Source organism: Telopea speciosissima, chromosome 3, assembly GCF_018873765.1.
Source record: "Telopea speciosissima isolate NSW1024214 ecotype Mountain lineage chromosome 3, Tspe_v1, whole genome shotgun sequence".
Taxonomy (NCBI): Eukaryota; Viridiplantae; Streptophyta; class Magnoliopsida; order Proteales; family Proteaceae; genus Telopea; species Telopea speciosissima.
Window position 1 is genome coordinate 12,259,402 of NC_057918.1, and position 26,077 is coordinate 12,285,478.

Sequence of the window (26,077 nt, forward strand, 5' to 3'; positions counted from 1 at the left end):
TTTAATGAAAAACGGATAGGCATAGCACCCAAATGCGGCAAATTAACGGGCGGCACCATGACGAGGTATCATACAAGGAGCGGCAGGGATCATTTCAAGGGTGAAGAGAGAGACAAACACATAGCGGGCGCTAGCTTGCAGTACACATGTAGTATTCCCAGCGTTTTCCCACTTTTAATTTATAAAATGGGCAAATGGTTGTTGGTGGGTACACATAGAGCCACGACCATGATGGGGGATGGCATTTTGAACACAATATCATAAGTTTAAGAGTATTTCAAACACTTTGTATCATACGGGGAATAATGATTTTATTCATATGGATTATTGCTTTAGAACACAACGTCCCTTTGTTGCACAATAAATCAATGAACTTTCCGCCTCATAAAATTTGAGTTGGGGTTCTCACGATGCAAGTGTGGGGAGGAATTTAATTGTTGCACCCTTAGTTACATATATAAGGTCCATATATTAAAAGTATGAGAGAAAAAATAAACCATGTACTCTTTTCTTTTTTGTTTTGTTTTCTTTGGGTATAAGGAAATTGTACTCTGACATTAAGGGGACTCAAGGTTGGGTTGGGGTTTTCTGGCTCAACCCGGACCTGTTGCACCCTTAGTTACAACAATCAGTTGTAACCATCTCAATTACCATTAGATATTTTTTTCTGAATTTGTCCTTTACTTCTTTATTTTTTTATGGTATAATTTGTACGCAATCAAATCCTTTCAATTTGACAAGAAAATAAAGATTACATATGAAAAGGTTAATTATATATGAAAAATTATATGTTTAGATATGTTAAACTATTGGAATTATAAAACTTTCTTTTTGTCTATAAATCAATTTCACTTTCTTCTTCTCTTATAAATAAATTTCACTTTCCCTTCCTTTTTACTTATAATCAGATAGAGTAATAATAATTTTACTTTCCATATAAAGTTTTCAAATGGAATTGTAAACTGTAAACATGGAAAGTGGAAACATAACCTTACTTTATCTAGATCTTGATCAAAACTCTTTATCTAAATCTTGATAAAAATTAACCTATCTATAGATTTTGTCATATGATTATTTTTTGGAACAAAATCGCCTAAAGCTTGATTCCTTGAGTGCCAACCTTGTTGCAATCTGGAAGACACTCAAATAGATGTTCCTTATTGATCCAATATGGAGAATTCATCTATAATTCTCTAGGGAAAAGGAACGCCACCCAGTCGTGCATCTAAGTATATAACTGAGCCTAGATACAATCGAACGCGAAATGATCGGTACACCCCCACCTTTCTCTATTAATGGACAATGATGAGGAATCTCCAATCCTATCACCCTCAACAGATAGTGGATTTCAAGAGCTACACCATTAACTCCTCCACCTAGGCAGTGAGCCAGTGACCATTTAATAATTTAATTCATTCTAGTAACTTCAAAAAAGAAACATGGAAACTTTCCTAATCAAATCCTCTTATTTTATACTTATTTTATACATTTTTTTCTTCGGATTACTCGCTTCACCATTGGTGGATAGAAACTGAGTCCTTTTTCATGGAACTCTTTATTTTATTATACATTATTCGGTAGTAGAACAGTACTCCAAGAGAAAGAATTTCATCAAATATAACCTAATTCCATGATAGTGGCTCCAACTTCATTAATTCCCCCAATTTAAAAATTGCACTTTTATCTTCCACTTGTATTGTATCTTTCAAAAAATGATAGCTAATAAGAGTTGCCAGAGTGGAATGCATTAATAACAAGTTCTTTCTGCAATATGGTGTGGAACACTCGAATTTGAAAATGTAAGCATCGGATTAGAAGTGGAACTTCATAAAGCCTTCGCATCACTACTGGGTAGTGCATAAAAGCTGCTAATAACTATGATGTCTGGAGAAGGAGATTATTTTTATCTGTCATTTATGTCGTCTCCCTGTTTATGTGTGATTTCGGGAATGGTTTGAATGGGAAGAAAGAGATCTGAAACAATAGTTATTAATTTTTATGTCGGGCAACTTGGCAGTAGAGGATCAGGATCTATAGTAAAAAAGGTATATAAAAGGCTCATGTGCCTGGGCGCAGCCTACGCTGCGACATAGAGAACAATCTCCCTAAAAAAATGGGGCGCTGTTCTTTGTGCCGCAGCGCAGGCTGCGCCCAGGCACATGGGGGTGGGTGCAATGACCACCTTGCCCCCTGAGTGGCAGACCCATGTGCCTAGACGCAGCCTACGCTGGGGCAAAGAGAACATTCTCCCTAAAAAGATTTATAAAGATTGGAGTGGGAGGAGAGAGAATCCAAAGAGTGGGAACAAAGTGCAACAAAGTAAAATGGTAAAGTAGAGGGTAAAGGTGGGTGGACGCAGCAGCAAGTAAACAGTGTCCTTTTTGGAGGAATTGCCGCAAGAAGAAGTCACCACAATTGTTAACTTCATTTGGTTATTGAATTATAACAAAGCTTCTCAGAGCCCATGAGGGTTTCCTTTCCTTAGCTTCTTGGTATTTGCCTTCACAGGCCCCACAACCCATCGGGTTTTTGCCAAGCTCTCCCAACAACACTTTATTCTCGTTCAACTCATGGGCCTTCTCTGTGGGTTTCACTCATTTCATCATCTCAAGCCCACCCAAACACACTAATAAAGAGATTCTCTAACAATTTGGCCTTCGCGGATCAACCTGTCAAGGAATCTACTAACAAACTGCTTTTTCGCCGAGTCATGGGTTCTACTCTCTTCTTCCAATCACTTGAGACACCAATTTCAGAGGCAGTGAAGCTCTGTGTGTACCAAATCACCCGACCGCCCAATATACGATCGATCCCATTTGATCAGTTCTCTATTAGATTCCACTACCTCATGTAAAAACCCTGGTGACGCCATTAAAGAAACCCCCCGAACCATGATCTGTTTCTTCAGATTTTACTCAAGCCATGCAACTAAGTTTAAACCCCCTCCACATTTATCAGAGATAACCAAGGACCTTAATACTGGACTCCGGTTTTACTCAAAACCCCATCTCAGAGAGATAAATGTGGGTGCATGCAATAGTAACTGGAGCAATTCTTCAGAGAAAATGCGGCAGTAACCTAAGCTTTCACCACCACCACCACCACTGCTGGTGGTGGAGGCAACAAAAGCAGCGCTAGCTGAAAAAGAATGAGACAGTTGAGGGTAAAAATGTAAAAAGGCACATGATTAGGTAGCTGTACACTGTTTTGGGTATTTTTATAATACGCATCTTAGTTTTGAATAAAATATATACAAGTAAAGACTTTGTGGGTATTTTGGTAAACTCAAACACATTTTTGGATAATCTTGTCATTTTCCTCATAAATTATTAGAGTATATTTAGTTATTTCATTGCCAAAAGAATGATTCGCTCGCTTGCTTGCTCTAGTGTGCTCAGGTTCTTACAAGAGCCCTCAGTAAACGAAAGCAAATCACTCAAAAGGGGTAGTTTATCTTTCTTTTTTTCAAAACCTCTAGTCTAGTTAACTTCTCGTACTCAAAAAGGATCAGCAAAATTTCTGGGTGATCATAAAGCAAACCAAATGAATGATTTGAAGAGTTTAAAATATAAAAAAAAATTATACTGGCAACTAACATCACCAAACAAAAAAAAAAAAACCATAATTGACCCAATAACATCAAATGATAGAAATGTAAACACAGTATTTTCCTCTAGCAAAGTTGGAGGGCAGAGGCACACGGCGATCATATCAGAAGGCTAAGAAGATGCCCCAAGACCAAATCCTTCTGAATTAAAATTGGGTACAGATCTTCATTGTATATTTGCATTCCACTTCTGGAGGACAACAGGCACGAGAGAATAGCTGCAGCAATGCGAAGCTTATTGGCCATAATATGGAGGCTGTCCTGTAGGTGGCGGCGCACCACCAGGCCACACATTTGGCTGACCGTATTGAGGTAATCTCTGAGAAGCCACACCAGCGGCACCCTGCTGAGGCTGTTGGTGAGATGAGCCAGGAACAGTTCCCATAGGATAACTTCCTGCAGGAGCATACGGAGGATATGCACCAGGTGGGTATGTTTGACCAGGAAATGCATTTGGAACAGACACAAAAGTTTGTCTGCCAGCTTGCATGTTAGGATCCCATGATGCCGCTTGTCCATCTGAAACAGAAGCCTGTGCGCTCACAACATATTCATTCTTCGGATACATTGTTGCAGCTTGTGGACTTTGAAAGCCACCTGTAGCAGTAGGTATAGCCGCAGCTTGTTGCAGTGGCAGCAATCCTGCATCAGGGATTGTATAATCCCTACTTCTGTCATTGTGAGCCTACAGGAACATACATATAACAATTGATCAAGCTCAAGAAAAGGCATTCCCCACAAAAAAGAGATATTTAAAAGAAGCAAGTGTCAAGAAGCATACATTGATGGACCAACAACTCTTTGGTTTTTTTTCTGACCTATAATGGACCACTGTTTTCTTGTAAAGCCGTTAAACTTTTTCCCCTTTTTTTTCGGTCATGTATTTAACTCAAAAACTTATATTAATACCTTTACATTGAGATCAGTATGACGAGAGTATGACAGATGAAGCTTACAATAGCCACCATCATAGATGCAATGTCCTTCCAAAGCTTCTTTAGCAACAGTAGCCGTCGTGACATCTGAAAAATATAAATTTGAGAACGAGTCAGTGATTGTGTGTGTTGGGCGCGGGGGGGGGGGTAAGGTAGGATGAACCCTAGAACCCTCTCAGAGGATCTCCAAAAACCAAATCAGCAAGTCAACCTTCTCAGATGAAGGTCAAACTTAGTCAAACAATCACAACTTAGTAGTATTGATACCCTTCAGGAGTTAGGAAAGATCTAAAGTTCAGATTGAAAGTAATTTGAGGAGTTCCAAATCCGAAACTGAGTACAGCAGAATAAAGAGATTACAAATTAACTCGAATCCGAGACTCCGATAGTCAGATGAGCCTCAAACTCAGATCGAGTTTCACCTAGAGGGTAATCAATTAATTCCCAAACCTGGTTCACAGTTAATGGACAGATTTAAAGTAATCAAAAGAACTCAGGTCTGTTTTTAAAACAGGCAGACTTTAGGTGATTTTTAACAGTGGCAGTTCTACACCTCAGAACCAGCCCAAGTCCAGGTCGAACACTCTTAGGGGGGCCTTGAAAACCCTAAGAGATGGTCCTAAGCTGCCAAGCAGATCACCATGCGGTTGGCGAAAGAGATCAGGTTGAAAACTGATCAAAACAGGGGTGCCGCTGGTTATTAGATCAGGCATTTTAGTGTTGAAAATATAAGAAATCTGAGAACCAATATTAATAATAGATCCGAGAATGAAATATAAGTCAAATCAGAGAATAAAACTTAAGATCAAAGATGCTAAGCGATGAGTAGATAACAGTACCTTTATGGTAAGAAAACAGAGTATAGAAAAGGAGAATAAAAGAAGTAACAATTGTATCCCACCGATGGTTCAGACACTCACTGTTCAAGGCATCACGCCCAAGGCTTCACACCCAAGATTACTGAATCACACAGCTCCATGAAGAAACTCTTCAAACTTTTATTAATTCTCCTACAATCTATTTATAGAAAACTAAAAGAGTCCTAATTTAACTACGAAAGTAAAATCCTATTAACTATTACAAATCATAATTGAAATAAGAAATAAATTAACTAGAACTAAACCTAACAAGCCTCCACATAATTTGGTAATTAAACTTCAACTTAATCTCTAAGCTAGCTGGTCGTGGGACCCATCATAAGATATGCATGTCGATCTCCTCATACTATGCTGTCTCGATATGGGTTTGAATAAACCCTCAATATGGGCCAGGTACATGCCCAGCTTAGAGCCCAATCGAATGACCATATCTACATCAGTTAGCCTATCCTAGCAGCTTAAATAAATGGGCTGGATCACCTTTAACTCAATGGTTTCAGGGACAGGCCAATATCAAACAGGATCACCCGATCCAGGTCCAGATCAGCATAAGAGGGGGCCAGTCTTATCTATTGGAGGAGAGAAAGGGATTGTGAGAAAGGAGCTCAGAATGATAAAGGAGATTTCAGGTCCTGCAGTGAAGAAGCCCAAAATAACGCTTTGGGCAGCTTTTCAGGCTTATACGAAAAACATTCCAAACACTATAATTCTATTGGTTGCATGCATTTAAACCCAGAAACCGAGTCCTGAGAAGCTACCAGACAGGTGAAGCTTGCTGATATGGGTCATCTACCGTGAAAAACTGTATACTTTTTCTTCAAGAAGCCAATAGGTTACTGTAAGGTAAGGGTGCAATCTGTTAGAAAGAGCAAGACTATGATAGAATTGTCTGCAAGAACAATCAAAAGAGCAAGCAAACAATAAAAAATCAAATGAAGACCAAGAAAGAGATTACTAAGATATATAACAAGATTGCTAGTTGGGTTCCATGCATGCACACATCCACCAAAGACATGCCAACTTTAGTTCTGCACATTGTACAAAGCTAAATGCTACAATAGTCTCAAAAAACTCCCTCTTGTGTGAGGAGGTACAGATTACAACCCAATAAATTAAAAACTCCCTAATCCAAGATTACATCATAAAATAGAAACTAAAGACCAAATAATTCTAACTTATAACTACAAAATGGAAACTCCAACTTAATAATGGTCACAAAAATTGAAACTTAAGTAAATAGCAACTACACTAAACCAGCAAATAAATCTTCCTTCTCTTGCTATCTTCAATGGGGCCCACAGAAACTCACATATCTAACTGGACTTCGTTCTCCACGCAAGGCATATGGGACCCATTAAAAGCTGTCAAAACATCTCCTTTTCTAGCTGCTGGTCGATGGCTTCATAGGGGCTGAATGTGGGCTTGTTTATGGTCTTCAGTATAACAGAATATAGACCTGAACGCCCATGAACCGACAGGTAGAAAATGGCTTGACTGGGCTTTGTCCATCAATCTATGGCATCCAGTCTACTCCTAAATCTCTGTTTAGTGGTATAGTTTTCTGGTTTTGATATCAGATTACTGTTTAAGGTTCAGACAAATGTTAATCGGTGGATTAGTTCATTATTTGGTTACTGTTTGAATCCTAAAAAACTTCATGCCATCAAAATCTGTTCTGTCTGAACTTCAGAATCCTAATTCAAGTTGAATTTTTCCATAACTTGAATATGTTTATCAAACTTAAATCAGCTTATGCAGTAATGATATAGTAATTGATTTGACCATTTGATCAGAGTTTTCTGCACATCTGGTTTGTTTTTGGCTAGTTTGTCAGTTTTCTCTACAATCTAGTTTTATTCCCTTACCTGTGATCCTGTCGCAAGCAGATCTCCCACCAATACAGGAGCATGATCATGGTTATAGTTTTGTCTGGTTCACAATTGAGCCCATGGTTCAAGTTTCGGTTCAGGCTTGGTTTACAAGATTTATCCAATTCGTGGAGCCTAGTTTGAAGTCATCTACTTGGCTTGCGGCTCCTATTTCAAGATTTCCTAGTTTTTAGGAACCTTATCTACAGTCTAGTCATGAGGTTTATTTTGGGTCTCATCTTTATTTTATTTTGATATTAATGTTATAGTGGCAGGCTGGATTAGGGAATTTATGAGTCCAGCCAGATTTAAAGTTATTTTAATTGAGTTTTATGATCAGCTTAAGACTCTACTTTTTACCCCGCGGTGGAAGGGTTCTTTATCTATTTCAGTTGTTATTTATTTTATTATTTAATTGTTTGAGTCACGTAAGAAGTTTAGGTTAATTAGACTTCTATTTTATGTCTTTTTCTAATCTATAAATACATGCAAGAGGCTAGACCTCATCCACAATTTGAATGGAATGAAATAAATTGGTTTGGCTGTTGTCATTGATGGCTGAAGCTCTCTCTCTCCCCCTATTACCTCTATCTCTCGCCAGGGCCCAGTAGGTTGTTTTTCTTCCCTATTTTATCTCCATGATAACACCCAACGATCCCCCGATCCCCTTTTTCCTCTCCTCTATTTCACCTCATTAAATTCAAATGTTTTCCTACTTATGACTGATTTAAATTCTGGAAATTAATTGTTAAGATCTTGTAGTTACCATATAAAATTCCGACTGTTAGATCTAGATTCAAATCTGCCCAAATATAGCCGTCAGATTGAGATCTCTTCCATACCATTAGTGGGCCCATTACCCGCAGGACAATCAGATTCATTAGATCTGGTCGATCTGCTTCGCCAACTGGATCTCACTGGTTCGGGTTTAGCACTGCATTAATTTCTCATCAATTTTCCACTATTTTCTTTCTGTTATTATTGAACCTCATAAGATAAGTTCACCCCCAAAAAAAACAATATTACTCTTATCACATTTGTTTACTATATTCTTTTTATTAATTCTAATTGTCAGGAAGAATAAAGAATACAAATAGCACTAAGTTGGCTAAATCTATACCCAACTTAATTCTCAAGAAATATCATAACTCGCATTTTGCACTTTGATAGATTGCATTCTTTGATTTTTCATTTTTGCATAGTAAATTGAAATTTGTTCTCCATAAGCGTATTTCCAAGGGTAAAAATTCATATTATAATGTTTCTTTTTATGAATAACTAAATTAGTCCAGTATGAGGAATATCCAAAGATCATCTAAGAAAGGAACCATGGAGGAAATCGTTCCTTACTATCAAAGGAAATTAGGAGGGAGCTATACAGAACTGTCTTAGCAAACCACACAACCCTATCCTACTGTGCGCCTCTGTCTGAACCGAAGGTGGCAAAATTTGTCTCACCTCCGGTCATTCGATAGGATATCACAAAGAAGAAGACGACATGATGTCCAAGGCTGCTTGGAGGAAGCAGATGGGAATCTTCAAAAAGGCCTCACAAGATCCAAAGAAAAGATCCATTACTCTCTGCCCCCTAACTAAGCAAGATGACATATGCTGGGCTCATATGGCTACTAAAGAGGAAAAAAACGCATGCAAATACTAATAAAAGTTTTGCAGAAGAAAGAAAAGGAACAGAGGGGAGGAAAACAATCAGAAATGGAGGAAGAAGTCCGACTTGACCACCCACGGCAAATTAGGGTTCCATCTAAGAAATAGGGAAAGCTCATTTTAATGCCTTATTGCATATCTGATGCAGATCCTAGTCTCCTCGAATTGAAGAAGCCACCCTAAGCCTAGGGTTTTAGTAGGAGCCTTAGTTTAGTTTATTTCAGTTCTATACTTAGTTTTATTTTTATGTTGTTAATTGAACCGGTTTAAAATTGATTGCATCCAATTGGTTCAATTAAAGTTGGGTCAATTTAAGTGAAGAGCTCCTATTGGCTAGTAAGATCTTATATCTTATTGGTTGATGAGGAATCTTCTTAGTTTAAGAGTTTTAAGTGTTTTAAGTTAATAGGTGTAGTTAGGACTTTTTACTTGAGTTATTTCAACAAGTCACACTCCCTCCACGTTTTTGGATGTGAGAGGATTTTAAATTGTATTAGGATTGTGGCCCTTAGGCCCTTATTAATAGAAATCGCGTGGGAGAGGCTCCCCCACCAATTAAAGTTTTAAAAAATATGATTTTCTGCTGTTGGCTATAGCTACTGCTGCTGTCTCTCTTCAGAGATTGCCTTGTGAGTCATATCAAGGTTAAAGGGACTGGTGGATCTCCAGTTGACTCCTTGCATCGAGAAGATCGGGAGGTTTCTTCAAGTTGCAAGCTGCTGTTTTGGAATTCTCTTCAACCAAGTAAGTTGATTTTTAAATTCTGTTTACACCTCCTTGTCCTAATCCTCTAAACCTAAACCTTCCCCTCCCATCAATCCAAATCCAGTTCATTAAACCTGAACCCATCCCCTCCATTAAACCTGCAACTCCATCATCAAACCCCTAGCTTGATTTTCAAGCAACCACCATCCCACTATCAGATCTGTCCCAAACTTTCAGCAAACATCCCTCCCTCTCCCCCCTACACTCGATTCAACTTTGAACCCAATCTGACCATCTAAACCCTAATCCCCCTCATCTCCCATAAAACCCAAAACCCTAGAATTAATCTAAATTCTGTCAAGACCTAACCAACCAACAGAGAACTCCCAAATTCTGATTGAACCATTCCCCCACTGCCAGCTACACTCGACCAGAAACCCAGCCTCAAAATCCCATCCTAAACCCTAGTTTTCAGCCTAGACTCTAAAACCTAAAACCCAAACCCTAACCCTAAATCTGTAGAATTTCAAAACCCATCCAAATCCCAATTTGTATATACCATTAAAGCCTCCTATACCTGCCCATTAAAGCCCTATAAACCTTACCTTCAACAACCTATCCTAACCCTAGTTTTACCCTAAAACAGCCCCAAATCTGCCCAATTAGTAGACTGTTTCAAAACTCTGATCTTACCTGGCTCCTATTAGACCTTGTCTATATAGGACTACATTAATATCTTTAAAAGTTTTTTTAATATTAAAACATGTCACATATGTATACGACTTGCCGTGTAAGTTGGGTGCCCATCATCTAACCTGAAACAGAACTCTCTCATGCCTCAACCAGTAGCTTTGAGATACTATTCCATGGATCTTAAGCCCTATTTGTGGTGGCAACTTAATTGGAAAATTCAAAGGATACACATCCCACTACAATCAGTCCCTAAAGTAATAATGACAGGTAACCCCAAGAGCTTGCAAATAATCCAAGTTGGTCATGCTTTTCATCAAGTAATATATGATCTTACAGCTGCTTCATAACCGAAAAGCAATTAGCTTCAACTTAAAAGAGGATACTATGTCAACAAAATGTTTTTGAAAATTTTATTGATGAGAATTATTAACAGGTAAATTTCAGGCTGGGAGTAAATGCTGCTTCTATGTGAACTGACAATAAACACAGATTGCAAAATAACACAATCAGGTCAGGCTGGGAGTAAACGCTGCTTCTATGTGAACTGACAATAAACATAGATTGCAAAATAACACAATCAGGAAAAGTTACATTCAACATTGGTTAGCAACTCTACCAGGGTACTGAATTAGTGCTTGCATTCCACCATTCTTCTCAAAGATGGCTATTTTCTGGACAGTACCGAATGCTGAAAATACCTGAAATAGGCGATAGGCGATACACCCCTCATTACTAATACCAAGTAATAAGATCAATCCTACAACAAGCAAATTAGGGGAGAAGTATACCGTGTGAAGAACATCAACTGTGACAGCATATTGCATATTTTCGATTGAAGCAAGAAGCACATTACTCTCAGGTTCCCTTTTTTTCCCATCTGGACCTAAAGTAGACTGGAGAAACCCATGTCTTAGTTTGTGACATACATATTCAACTGTGCTGATGTGTAAATGGTAAAAAGTTAACCTGCATGGTTCCCTCAATGGCAGAAGGATTTACAGGAAGATAAGGATTTGTGTAGTCCCTGCATGGTGAAGCAAACAAAATTTAAATGTGCTATGACATGCAATACAGAAGCCATTGTGCAATCATTCGACAGAATTGCCACAACAACAAAGCACAAACAAGCAAAAAGGACAAAATGGAAGAAGTTGAAAATACTTTGCATTAAAGCAACTTATGAGGTTGCAATTTACATTAATATAATATGAACATTATCTCAAAATAAAACAACTCATTGATTTACTTGGTATCAGACTATAGTTTTAAGCCTAAAAAGGTCAATCAACTCTAGATATCATGTGCTGCTTTTGGAGGTATCTGCCCTCTCAAGATGACATTAAGTTTGTTTCCAATGAAGCAAATACTATTTTGTATAGTATACATCGCCAAGGAATAAGAAAAACTCAAGGCATATAGAACTAAAAACAGATAACAAGTAGACAAACCCAGCAGCTGCAGCTATTGTCATCTAGACTCAGAGATGTATTTGCTAATCAATAATCTGAGGGTCACTGAAGGAAATGTGTCCAAAAGATGGGATGAAGAAAATGATTAAAAAAGCTTAGCAGGCACATCTATATTCTGGCCAGCAAGCTTCACTTATTCCTAGGTAGCAAAACTGATACATAAATTAGCAGCAGTTTAATTACCAAAGCCAAGGATTATGCATCTGTCAAAGATTACATCATTGGGGGTTTGTAGTTAACCACAATAGGGGGAGTGTCCCTATCATGGAATATCTTTAGTTTCCTTTTTATCTTCCTAGTCAGTCTAGCACTTTATTTCCGAAGTTAGAGTTGGTTAGAGTTAGACTAGGATACTAGGATTTCTATTCCTATTGCTATTATGTTTCAGTTTCATTAATATAAATAAGGGGACTGACAGTAGATCATTCTAATCTATCGAGAGTTTTCTATCCTTTCTCTCCATTCTATTCTCCCTATCTCTCTTGTTTCTGGTTGTTAAGTCTTTATACTGTCAAGCATCTATCTATGAAGAGGAGATTCAAGAAATGCATATACAAAACTTAACGTGGCAGCCTGATAAGCCCCCAAATACCTGCTACGATGAGATTGAAACTTGATATTCAAATCAGTATGAGCAGAAAATGAGATGCGCAAGTGGCATGATCCAACATGCTCTGGAAGCAGATATCTGTAATGTAGGTTTGTAACCACAAATTAGACAGGACCATAAATTCTGTGGCATCAACAGTAACATAATTTTGCCTGATAATAGCTTGCCTGGGTATACTTCTTCCATCCAATGCACTACATGCAGAAGAAGCGGTCTCAGCATCACTAAACTGGATTAATGCCTGCGAATAATACGCTGTCACATTAAGGAAAAACTAAAAATGGAAAAATAAATGCACATAAGTGATTTGTAGAAGATTAAGATATCAACAAAATACATAACCTGAAACCCAGCAGCCTTCTCAAAAGTTGCTATTTTGTGCACAAACCCAAAAGCGGAAAACACCTGAAACACTGGTTAAGTGAGGCACCTTCCAATAAAAAACAAGAGCTAAGAAATACAGTTCCAAACATTCCAGACACCGAAACAATAGGTTGCAATAGGAAATACCAACAAATCTAAACTAAATGCCAAAGACACATGTTGCTAAAAGCATTTCAATATCTCTAGGAGGGGGAAAGGAAAGTATGACCATACTTATAAACTCTCTCCAACAAAATAAATTAAATGGAAAGAAATATCACCGCAAGTGGCGCATTAATGTTCCATAACGAACTGCACATAATTTATTCAGGATGCCATTCGTTAGATCTGATGGAATGTTCAACCAAAATGTTTTCATTAACGGAACCGAAACTATTATAAGAATCGAGCAATTAGCGGAGCTCTGAGTATGAACAAGCAGTGGCATTGCAAGCTTCCATTCAGGTTGATGTCTCGTACATTAGGAATTAAGCATAACACATCAAGAGCAGTTAGAAGAAATACCATCAATATGATACTACGTGCACAATGCTTAGAACAGAACGGTCAAAAGAAAGAGATAAGCAAAACACACGTGGTATTTCTCCCAATGCAGTACGCTGACAACGAGGTTTTCTCCGAGTTAACATGGACCTGCTGATCCATGCAGAGTATGTCAACTGAAAGTCAAAATATTAAGTAATGTGTAAAACCATCGCTGCCTTACAAAAAGTAACATAGATTAGAAAGTTCTCTGATGTACTTCATCCTTTTCAACACTTGGTTCAGCCAGACAAAGAAGTGCTCTCCACAGTTAATGCAATTAAAAGAAAACAAGAATATGTTGACAATTAAGTCGACAATAACTTACCAAGTGAATAACATCTATGCTGACATCACCAGCTTCCACACCCTCAATTGTAACCAGCAACACATTCCCAGTAACATCTCCAGGGCTCTTGTTATTGACAATTTCTTGTCTATTCGAGTATTGAATATACACAGTCTTACCACGAACCTGAGCAGGATCAGATGAACTAGCATAATATGAAACCATTGAGATCGCTTGATTCAAGTCTGCCTGCAAAAGAATAAAGTGATTCCTGTCATGATACAGCTTCCATTTGCAAAACATACCCAAAATGAAAAACACGATCTATGATTCCAAGGCGAGCAGTACCAAATGTAAACAATTTCTCTACACATACAACAGACGAAAAATCGGCCCAACAAAGGAACTCTCCAGACTTAGCACAATAAAAGCAGCAAAATTAGAAGTCAACAGCAACAATCAGAGAAAGACGCACACCTCGATTATGCATTTTGGCTTTAAGTTAGAAGATATTGAGGAGGAGATTGGAGTGATTGGCTAGAGAATAGGGTTTTATCCTTCTTAATACTCAGGTTGGTCGTTGGTGCCTTCAAGGCAATATCTATCTGGAACTCATTAGTTGAACCTGTCAGAATAGGTATTTTTTATTTTGAATGAAATGCTACGCTAAGACTGTCTTGGGCATGCGACCATACAGCTACTAATGGATTAAAACTCAACGCTTGATAAGTTTCAGAATCCTACCCAACAGGCAGAACCGCAAAGGGTCGAGACCAGCAGTAATAAGAAATTTGACATCCCCAAATCTAGGGGTCAGATCAGCCCGAAACTCCAGACAACTTTGGGTACCCAATAGAGGTCAAATCCCTCAAACTTTATCAATGATTCAACGGTTGTATATGCTGATGTTGATAGTTGCATCAAAATAGAAACTTAAATTTCAGAAGGGAAAATGTTCTGTCTGGGAGTGTGGCCTATGCCAGCATTCCCAAGTGTCTATCTCTCTCCTCCCCCATGAAATGACATCTCTGCCCCCTACTGGAGAGGAGAGAGATGGAAACAGGGAGCACTGGCGTAAGCCACACACCAGGACAGAGAACACTCTCCCATTTCAAAAATAGTAACTTTACCAAAACTCCAGATCTGTCGAGCAGAACAGCACACAACGCTGGTCGATCTTCCCTTTCAATGTAGAGAACCAAATAACTAATTATTAGCCCAAGTTAACGGCAGGATATCACAGATCAAGGGCTCAACAGAATAGCAATAGAATGGGTGAAGCAGGGACTGTTAGACCTCTAAGAGTTTAGCCTGCGACCAGGTTCTGATATCCCCTTCTAAATAGTGACCATATCTCCCAAACAATCACCAAACAGCGGTGATTACGCTCAACAAACTGAGATATTTATAGTGCAGCAATATAGTCTCCAAACAACCATCGAACATTGATAGATCAAACCTTGACTATAATTTTATAATTTTATCTATAAGTTTATAATTTTAAGTAAGTTGGTACTTACTTAAAATCACAAGGATTGATTTAGAAAAAGAAGAGGTTAGGGATAAAGGAAGATATGACTAGAGCCTCCCACACAAGCCTTGACTAGTATCACACCAGCCTACCTAGCATCCCACCAGGAATTTCTGCATCTCACAAAAAAGTCTTGTATCACATAGAATACAGCAAAAGAGCCTTATCCAAATTGGGAATGTCTGTTCCCTTCTTATTTATAACCATTAAAATGAAAGAATGTAGAAGCTCTCTTCATAGGCTAGAGGATTCCTTACAACCTTACACTTCTTCAAAAATAGAAACTAGTAAAGCTTGGATTTAGTAACTAGAGTCCAGCCTTCTTAAAACAAACAAAACTCAAAATTATAAACTTATAGAAAAATTACAAAATGGAAACTATGAAGGCTTGGATTTAGTAACTAGAGTCCTGCCTTCTAAAACAAACAAAACTCAAAATAGAAACTATCTTAACAACTAAAAACAAGTAGTAAAATGGTAACTATCTGATGTAGATATTGTCAATCGATTGGGCTATAAGGTGGGCACGTACCTGGCCTATATCCAGGGTCTATTCATAACTATTGAGTCAGCATATTAAGAGGAGGTCGACATGCATATCTTATGGGTCCCACGGCCAGATAGCTTAGAGATTAAGTTGAAGTTTTATTACTACTTGTGTGGAGTGTTAGGCTTCGTTTTTAATTACTTTTATTTACTATTTCAGCTATGAATTGTAATAGCCAATAGGATTGCTTTTCTAGTTAGATTAGGATTTTTAATTTCAGTTTTTATAAAATACAATGTAAGGGCGTAAGGCCTTGGCCATAGATACGATTGGACTTGGAATGAATGCCTTGCGCATGAAGCTGTGTGAATCAGTCTTGGTGAGAAGCCAACAACAGAGAGAAACTGAACCTTGCAGGTGGTAGGCCTGGGTTACTTTAATTCTTTTCTTATTTCTTACTCTGTTCTAATCCCCAGCCAGGTACTGATCTGTCCTCATCAATTACACTTCAATTCATAGTTTTGAATCTCTGATTTGGTTTAGTTTTTATTTTCTGATTTGGGTGTTATTAATGATGATCAATCCCTCCCAGTATCAACCTCACTAACCCCTGATTTCAGAACCAACGATACCCCTGTTTCTGACCAGTTTTCAGGCTGGTCTTTTGTGCTACCGCAGACTAATCTGTTGGTCAGATTCACCCCAACTTCTGGGGTCTTTAACCCCCCCCCCCAAAAGAGAGGAACTCGACCAGGATTTGCGGGGATTCTAACCAGTGAATTTGATTTATTTAAAATCTCCTATTTCTGCAACATTTCTATTTCAGAGTTGGAGTTTTTAAAATTAAATCAAATTCAACCATCTAATTGCTTTCATACTTAGGGACTTGGGTTGATTGGACAAGAAGGCTACTCGATTTGAGTTTCAGCCCAATCCGAGTTATAGATCTAATTTAATTTCAGCTTCATTGTTTCTGGGATCTCCGTACGGAGATCACTGTTTCCTAAATTACTCCCAAACTGCTCATTGGAGCATTCCCATCTTTTGAAGGGTTCTTATACACTTCCTATTAACTATTGTTTCCTAGAGTTTGGTGTCATTCTGAGAGGTTTGAGTTTTCAGTCAGACTTGGGATCCTATCCGAGAGAGTTTTAGCGTTCTTCCTGCCTACCACCAACCCCCCCCCCCCCCAACCCACAAAAAAAAAAAAACACTATCAAAATTCAAAAATAGAAACTAATTACCACCACGCATGGACCAATTGGACCGACTTACAGATTAAACCTGATCCAGAAATTGAACCAAAAGCAGAAACTGCAAGGGGCTCAAACTGGATGCTTTGTGTACTAGGCTGGGTGGGCTTGTTGGGCTTTCTGCTGATGACTGATCTCCTTCTTCTCTTCCCTTGTGATAAGATCTGCACTAGCTACCCTCCTTAGGTGATGCATGGCACCGGATTCTCAAGACCAGTTAAATAATTTAGTAAATTTTTTTTTACTATTTGGATTTTCATTATTTTCCAAAACCAAAGACCCCCCCCCCCCCCAAAAAAAAGCCTGAAGTTTCACAGCACCAATGATCTCTTATTTTTTCTGCATTTCTTTCCCCCATACTCCTTTTTTGAGTTCCCAATACAGAGCATTTGTTTTAACACCCCCCCCCCCCCCGGTGTTTCTTAACCAGTCTCTCTGATCAGCAAGATCTGATGGCACAATTAATTGCCCAAAGGAGGACTTTCTTAGAAACATGATTAGCCATGAGAATTTAGTAAATACAAATAATATGCTCTCTCATTCTATGGAATATCCATCTGAAACTGTTGGATGAGTTGAAAGAGAGAACAAAAGATTTCTACAGAGATTAAAGAAATTTTCAAAAGATTTGAAAGGAGAAATGAGAGACAAATAAAAAAGAAACAACTTGACCATGACCATAAAACCAGAATGATTCTTTCCTAAGACCTAGAGCCAGCCTATGTGTATTGATGCAATAGTAGTTGTCATGGTGTTTGGGCAACCCAAGGCATTGGAGGGGCCTAGACGCAAGGCGAAACCAACAAGGCGCCTGGACGCCTAGGCAACACGTTGACAACAATCATGCAATTCTTGATTTGATTCTGCATTTCTCCAACTCATACATAAACAGAAATAGCACACCCAGTGCAATCCTAGCTGAAACAATCTTTGCACTGCTTATGTTTTGATCATTGAGGGGCCACTAAAACTTGGGGAGGCAGACAATGTGAGATGCTCCGGATTGCTTCTAACAAAAATTAGGAAATTGAAATTTGAAAGCAGGTTTGGAAGAAGCAGGACACCCAAAATAGAAACTTGAAATTTACCTTCTAAAATGTTTATCCCTTAATTTCTTCACAGTGGTTCAACTGCTTGCCTAGGAAATAAACACAAATTTTCTGATTTCAAGCTTTGCCAATAACAGCTTTGGATGGAGAGCTTCAGCCTAAATATGTAAAATTTGAAACCATGCTAGGGACCATGGAGAAGTGAATACCCAAATCATCATAAAAAGAAGAAAATTTAAGGTGAGCAAAGGGGCATATTTAAATACTTCTTGTTTCCTTGGAGGCCGAGAAAGGTGGGCCCAGATAAAGATCAAAGCCAAACCCATCCTGTCCCTGCAAGCACCTGGTGCATCTATAAACTGCACTGCGCATCAGGCCAAGGCACTACGAGGTGTTTTGAAAGCTAAAAATCCAACCCCAACACGTCAAGCCTCATGACAACCATTACGTGTTTCCAGAAGGGGGGGGAAAAAAAAGCCTTTAGGAAGAAGGTAAGGATTTTAAAGAGTTTGTAAGTTGTAACCCTTCCCTATCTGTCGCTTAATACATAAAGATCTAAACAGAGCAAGTGGATTTCTTGTTAAATTTGTCCTTAGATCTGTTAACTTCCAGTCAAATTGAATATTTGCCAGCATTCAAATTTGATTGCTAAAGAGAAATAACTGCTTCCCCACTCTCAGTACAGGCAAGGAGTGAAGGGCAATGAATATGCCACAAGGAACTCGTCTGCCTATTTCAACAAGTCTCACTTTTTATTTCCTTATTCATTTAAACAGTGTTGACCAAGTATCTCCAAAGTTCGAAATGAAAGCCATACATGATAAACTATAAACGGCCATATTAAGGGTGGAAAGTTGAGACCAAATTTCGGTGCTTCCGACAAGGCCGAGACAAAATAAAAGGAGAATTAAGAAATCCACACTGTTTCTGCGAAATTTCGGTCATTTCGGTAAATTTTGGTCACTTCAGTCGAAATTTCGGTCATGTCCACAATGTAGACAAAAATGCACTAAGATTTTGGTCATTTCAGTAAACTTCGGTCAGGTCTGCATGATAGACAAAAATGCAATATTTTGGCGAAATTTTGCCAATTTCGGTTACCGAAACAAGTTTTCGAACTATGGTTGAGGCATCCCAAACAATATGCATGTGGTGACTCTGATACTCCAAATTACATGTACAAGCTAGGAATCAAACATCATAGACCAATTAAGGACCTGTCTGGCCTTTACTGAGCCAAGCAACAACCTTACAAAAGTGTGTTCAAGGATAACCAATTTTTCCACACAAACAACAGTTAAAGAAATAAAAGCATGAACTCCCTTCAGTAACATGACCACAAGACATCTGGTATCCATTATGAAAATACCAATTCATGCAACAGTACACATATTACAATCCTAATCCTGTGGCTCTCAGCATCCACTTTGGGTTTTTTCCATTCAGAATTGAGTTCTGGATGCTAGTTTGAATAATATCGCTTGTATCAGAACATTATGTGTCGTTCGCTTTGTTGGTCAAAAAATTAACACATTAAGATAAATCTTCTTTTACTTATTGTGCCACAATTAACGCTGGATTGGATCAGTCATGGGGGGCACAAACAAATCTATTGAATTGCTCCACTAAGGAAGCCCGCCCAACTCGAAGAAGTGGCTTGTAATCTTCTAAGAATCCGAACACTAAATTGTAAGTGATGTTCCCGTGAATACGCGATAGAACTATCCAACAGATAAGGTTTCAATCGTGATCAAATAAATAAGGGTTAAAAACGAAGATAGAGAAGGCGGAAAAAAAATTGCAATCACAGGTGCTTACGAATTCAACGAAGGCCTGGTTGCGATTGGCACCAACGTTACATTTGGTATTGACGATCTTGCCGAAGGGTTTGCAAAGTTCGACGAGCTCTTCTTCCATGCACTCCCATGGAAGGTTACGAAGGTGAAGCACCTTCGACGGCGTCTGCGTGTACCGGAACTGAGGCTGGCCCGAAGAATAAGACATAGCTTAAGGTTTCGGAATTAGGGCGCCGAGCAAACGCGAACGCGAGAGAGCGAGAGAGCGAGAGAGAGAGAGAATCCACAGTTATTTTCAGGCTATAGTTTTAGGCTTTTAGGGTTTGGAAGAGAGAGACAGCCAAACAGACGGTGTAGCATCTGTTCTTTATCCGTAGAGACTCTTCTTTCTTTATTTTCTACTAAAGCCCTCTTACCGACAAAACCATTCCGAACCACACAATTGCTGTCAAATGAATTTCTGTGCCCATCACCTATGATCCACCTGGTACAATTTAGCCAGCAGGGCAAGATGTACACGTGGCGTCATCAGAGTTTGGATTCAAACGGCATCAGACGGTGAGGAAATCGAGCCCAGTGCCAACGCTAACACCAATAAAGAGCATGAATAAGCATCTGGTACAATTGCTTCAGCAAAACACCAAGATATAAAGTGCATGAAATCACAATATTCCGGCGAGTTGGTGAACGACACCAGCACGGGAACGGCACATGTTTGGGGGTTGTTGGGTAAGGCCACAGTGAACCAGATCACTAGACCAGACTGAGCACCGACCTCTTATGAATTTTGATAACTTAATTTGCATCAAAAGATACAGGTTAATTAAAATGCAGTTCCTAAACCAGCTCTTTGGACCACACTTGGTACCAATGAAGAAACGTTTTCAATGGTTTTTTGTTTTGTGGAACAAAAATACTAGAAAGGTAATTGGTAAATCTGGTTTGTTTTTTCGGTTCTCCCAAAGTGAACCAGAAATATGAAATACCAAAAATAAAATAAGGGAGAAAGAACGCTAATCGGTGTGTGTGTGTGTGTATGTGTGTACTTGTGTTCAAACACAGCCCTACGCAAAAAAGACTGCCGCACCCCTAGACCTTTCCACCTTTCCAAGGGATTGTGACGGTCTTTTCGTGACAGGCTGTGTCTGGGTACAGGTACACACACACATAGAGCACCGGTTAGTATTCATTTTCCCATAAAATAAACACATAAACTCAAAGACACCATTTGGTAATAGTCTCGTTTTGGGATTTATTTTTTTTTCATGAAAGTGTTCTTTTCGATTCCGTGCTATGAGAACGGTCTTGTGGAAGAGAAACAACGTTTGATAAAACTATTATATAATTGTTTCATTAATAGAAACAACGTTTGGCAAACACTTTTTTCAAAAAAAAATTGTCTACAAAATTATTACATAAATGTCATTATGTTCATTATTAATCCATAATTGTTATGAATATAATACCTATTCTCATGAATCACACTACAACAAAAAAAAATGTTGAAAATTATATGGGTTGACAAAAAGCAAGCTCATTTTTACATAAGATTAACTTTTCCAGTTTGGGATCTGGAATTGCCTCATTATATATTTAAAATTTTGAAGTAATGTCAAGGAAATTTTCTATTTAAGATATATAACTTATTATATAATTAGAGAAACCGTCATTAACATTCCATTATATATAATGGCAACCGACACCCAAAAAAAAAAAAAATTGGCAGGGACACGTCTATGGCACCAATGCAATCCTTAATATTAAACATAAATATGTATGTGTTAAACAATAAAAGAAAATTTTTTTTATTCATAGAAATTGTGACCTTGTAACAGAAAACAAATGTCGATGTTATCTTAAAATAAGGGTTGTATTTGGAGTTCATAGTTATCTGGGTGAGGACGTTGTTAAAAAGTGGTAGTTTGAACCCTAGGCAAACCAAGGTTGATGTTGTCAATTGAACTCCCATAGGAAATAGATTTTGTGTCAAGGGCAAAGATTGATCAATTCATTTATGGGCAAAACGATCATTTTCCATCATTCGATCTTTGGGAGCAATGTTGGACTCAATTCATCATCATCGTCGTGATAGTCCTTTAATGTGACAAAAATTGAAGTGTCTACATCGACCGTCATATGCAAATTCTATCCGCTTTCCTCTAATTGGTCTGTGCCGCTTCCTGCCCCAAGTCTCCTTTAGCTATCCTTGGGAAGAAGTGGCCTTCTCTGGGAGAAGAGGCTAAGGACTTCCTATCTAGACCATGCCGTTTCTATCAAGTGGTTGAAAATGGACATATCTGTTTAATTGATATGGTCACTATGAGGGGGTGAATCAGTGGTGTCCAACAATTATCCCAACTTGATCACTTATGCACACATCCACAACATCGAAGTAGGTGGTGGATCTCATATATGTGATTAAAAATGAATGAATTAAATTAAAAATATAAAAATTAAATATTAAAAACTGAAAGAGAAGATGAAGTGTTGGGGTATTTTAGGAAGTTCCACCATGTTTTTTCTTGGAACTCATAAGTAGTAACTAACTTTGGGGATTAAGAATATCTTTTCAAAATTGAAACCAGTATATGTTAAACAAATTTTAACCCTACTTATCTTTTAATTAATTTTCTTATCAAGTGGATTTGGGCAATTCCTATATTGTAATTATATAGGAATCCATGTTGATGGAATAATCACAACAGAACTGTCAGGCTATTAAGGAAAAGAACAATAAACAACAAGAAGAAATGAGCATGAGTGAAGAAGGCCCAAAATTTGAAAGATTAGAATTGAAATGTTCTGATCTGCAAGAGATGCTAAATATGGAAGCATATATGAACAAGATTTGTTTTAAATCCTTTGGTATGATCCTCCTACCCCATTATTTCTCCATTGAAGGGATAAAGTTAAGATCAATATTTTCCAGCAAGCAATGGTACCTTTTGGTGTAAAATGGATTCTCCTGAAAAGAACAGAGTTCTATTCAGGTTTGTGCATAAGATGTTGTTTGTTCAAAGTTCTGAAAATCTATATCTTTAAGCCTTCTGAGGTCAAAGGTAATTCCAATGGTCACATCTTCAAAACATTTCTTGTAAAACTCAGTAAGTTGCATTTGACTAAGAAAGGTTTAATCTCCATAAACAGTTCCAAAACCAGTAAAGAATCACAGAACACTCACCACTGCATAGGATACTATTCTAGGTAATTTAGTTTGATCTCTGGTGCCTTCAAGTGAACACACTTGCATCAATCAACACCAGCGGTTTTATTTACCTGCATGCAACATCAGAGAAGCTATCAATCAACTCCTATTGAAGTATTCATTGAAGTGTGGTTGTTCTCTTCTCTAGGTTCTGTGCAAGACTTATCCTGTGGAGTTTGCTTTGTCCTTTAATTGTTTTTGGTAGAATTAAAATCTTCTGAAATTTTATTAAATGGTTTCTTGTGTTTGGAGCATGTGGAATGATATCTACAACATTACATGTGTATCTCTATAAGCACATACATATTTGCTGCACGCACTTCAGGATGTTGTGTAAAATGCTTTTCATGAATGCAGGAATGTTTTCTTTTTCCTTCTTTCCACCTTTTTCTTCTCCATCTCTTAATTAGATTTTGTTCTTTGTTCTTTGTTTTTCTACTTTTCAGCCTCCAGTTTCCCCACCATGAACCAGGTGTAACACATGTTCTAGTAACGGGACGGGAGGAGCTGGCTACGTAGGTTCACATGCTGCACTTCGACTTTTGAAGGATTCACACCAAGTGTGACTATAATGGTAGCTAGCTATCATTCATAACGAATAGAATTTAATCATTTCAAGCAAGATATGCTAAATATCTAAAATTTCATGTAGCATTAATCATTTCAACCAGGGCGACTTCAGTTCAAATATGCTGACAATTTGGGGGTGCTAAATTAAGCTGTATCCTAAACACATCATCAGTTGTTATATGCTACATCATTTAACTGAAAAAAGAAAATATTATAGGCTACTTTTGCATTTAACAGGGGATCTAGAACATCTTTCCTTAATTAATCACACAGGTGAACAAAATATTTGCAGAAAATGCATTTTGCAGCTGTTGCTTATGTAGGGGAAAGCACACAAGAGCCTCTAAGGTATGCTTTACTCAGTCTCTTAATAAGCATGTTCTGAAAATGGTTTTGACAGTTTAATTACCAGAAGTGGGGAAATGTCAAGAAGTGATTAGATTTAGTAGTTATTCTATAAATTTGACATGGTAATTATTAACTCATTAAATCTAGTGAACTTTTTATTTGGGAACCTCAAATATTGTGCTGGTGAGAATTGAGCCCATTATCAGAAGTGTTATGTTGTTGATTGGTAACTAAGTGTGACTCTGCTCTGATTTTTCTTATTCTGTTTTACATGCACCTCTTCTTGGCAAGGCGTAGAAATCATTAGTCTCTGTGCCAGCCCTAGCTGTCCTGGATTTGGGATTCTAAACAGCTTCCTAATTTGATGGAGTTGGCTAGTGATTTCTTTATGAATGAATGAAAACGATGAGAAGAGTTGGATGAAGAATAATCTTAATACTAACTGCATTTAGAGTCAATTGGGTTATTGATTTGTTTCGGAAGATGATGAATATTAGTTAATGGGTCAATATGGATCTTGGAAAAGTTGTGCTTTTTATCACAGGAAGAATGAAAGTCTGCCTGGGTTAATGTTAGCTGATTTTCAACCTCAAATTTTTTTGTTTATCCTCTGGACTCTGGTCATGTTTCAGAAAGTTATTAAGAGACTCAGACTGGCAATTCTTCTTAACCACAGGATACTTTATGTCAATGAAAGTTATGAAATAGTGAGATGGTCAGTATTTTAGGGCTTTTGCATTAACTGGTGATATTAATTAGGAGAAAATTGCAGTCTAAATGGATTTCTAGTTAGGAGAAAGTTGGATTCAGAAATGCCAGATTAGCTTGTCAGCATCGATAGCATCCTTATTAATATATTTAATTTTATTAGTAAAGCCAGAAAAGTATGCCGCTCCACCATAGGAACTAGAATTATTAGTGTATCTTCAGTATATTCTAGAAAATTTTCTAACTTCTGTGTTTGTGCCCCAAGCAATATCATAGCAATTTCAATACTATAACATACAGAGATAGTTTTGATACTACATTAGTTTTCTTTCTTCTTGTTCTCTGAATTTTATGTATCAGATGGTTCAACTAGAAATGCAATTCTATTGTAGCTTCCAGATTTTCTTTCTTATATGCTGTGAATTCTTGAAAATGTCCCAACATATTGGTTTGAGCTGTGTGGATCTTTCCATACACATAAATATGTTTCTTTTTTTCTACCTGCTCACAGAAATGGAACATTTATAAGAATATATAAGTACCAAATCTCACACATGAAACTCACTCAGATAATATGAGCTTATAACATGAAAGTTGTTTCTAGTACCTTTTACTGTGCCAACGTTGTAGATACCAGCTATCGCAGGTGTGGCTTTGGCCAGAGCTTAGACATGAGCATCAACCAGATCCATGGCATCAATGTAGTCTCCAATGCATGTTCCAAGAAGACCTGATTATGCTGAATTGTATAGTGACCCATCAAAGATCTAACACGAACTCAACTTGACTGCCCAATACACAGGTCTTAAAGAGAGGTCACATATTGCATGGAGATCCCAACAGAAACACCAAAATTGCTATGGATTCTTAAATACATCACAGTTCATTTCATCACAATAATAAAACCAACATGGCTGTCACGAAATTGAATTCTGACTGTGCGCAGCATCCATTTCTTATCACAGAAGAAGAGTAGTTTAATTTTGAGGCAGGTTAAGATTAGTCTTCCCAGTAGGAAAAAGGGGGAGGGTATTGGTATTTTACAACCCTAAAAACTCTGATAAACAGCCTTACCCTTTACAAGCCTATAAACTCAAAAAGTCGTTTGTGCCTTACCTGGGCATTTTGTGCGACCTCTACATCATATTATTCCAGTAGGCCATTGATTATGGGTGCAGTATTACTTTGCAGAAAATTTCCAGACAGTCTCAAATGAGGTAAACCTCTTGTGAACATTGTAGTGCCTATAGGAGTTGAGCATTTTGAACAATTGGTAAGTTTGGCAAAAGGTTTACTTCCTTGAGACAGTCTAAAAATTTTATACAATATTATTGAGCCCATTTACGAATATGCTTGGAATGTTGGGAGGTTTGAAGAAGGAGATCAGCTGGAGAAGAAGGTCAGCTTGGATGTTGCCTTGCCGGAACTTGCACGAGTAAGTTGAAGGAGAAAAGACATGAGAACTTGCAGCAGCAGTCACGATGTTAAATGGGCAACCCCTTCCA

At 38.0% G+C, this 26,077-nt stretch overlaps 1 protein-coding gene across 2 annotated transcripts; it reads right to left on the reverse strand.

Moving 5' to 3' along the window:
• Nucleotides 1-3,620: 3,620 nt before the first annotated feature.
• Nucleotides 3,621-20,001, reverse strand: LOC122654241 (polypyrimidine tract-binding protein homolog 1-like). Of its 2 annotated transcripts, none has more exons than XM_043848235.1 (10): nt 19,764-20,001; nt 13,665-13,874; nt 12,773-12,835; nt 12,598-12,671; nt 12,413-12,508; nt 11,318-11,375; nt 11,140-11,244; nt 10,968-11,049; nt 4,517-4,629; nt 3,621-4,292 (listed from the first exon to the last, which is right to left on the reverse strand). In XM_043848235.1, exons 1-10 carry the CDS (start codon nt 19,947-19,949, stop codon nt 3,843-3,845), a joined length of 1,437 nt encoding a protein of 478 aa, XP_043704170.1. In that variant the 5' UTR covers nt 19,950-20,001; the 3' UTR covers nt 3,621-3,842. The 2 variants fall into 2 exon arrangements, with proteins under 2 accessions (XP_043704170.1, XP_043704171.1); XM_043848236.1 differs by having other exon boundaries at nt 4,150-4,292; nt 4,564-4,629.
• Between the last annotated feature and the right edge of the window lie 6,076 nt (nt 20,002-26,077).

Coding starts and splice junctions, on each gene's coding strand:
- LOC122654241 (XM_043848235.1), bottom strand. CDS start 19,949: ATGTCTTATTCTTCGGGCCAGCCTCAGTTCCGGTACACGCAGACGCCG. Junction 12,836..13,664: donor GCATAGATGTTATTCACTTG/GTAAGTTATTGT, acceptor CCAGTGTTTCAG/GTGTTTTCCGCTTTTGGGTT. Junction 4,293..4,516: donor ATACTGATCTCAATGTAAAG/GTATTAATATAA, acceptor ATGTTCCTGTAG/GCTCACAATGACAGAAGTAG.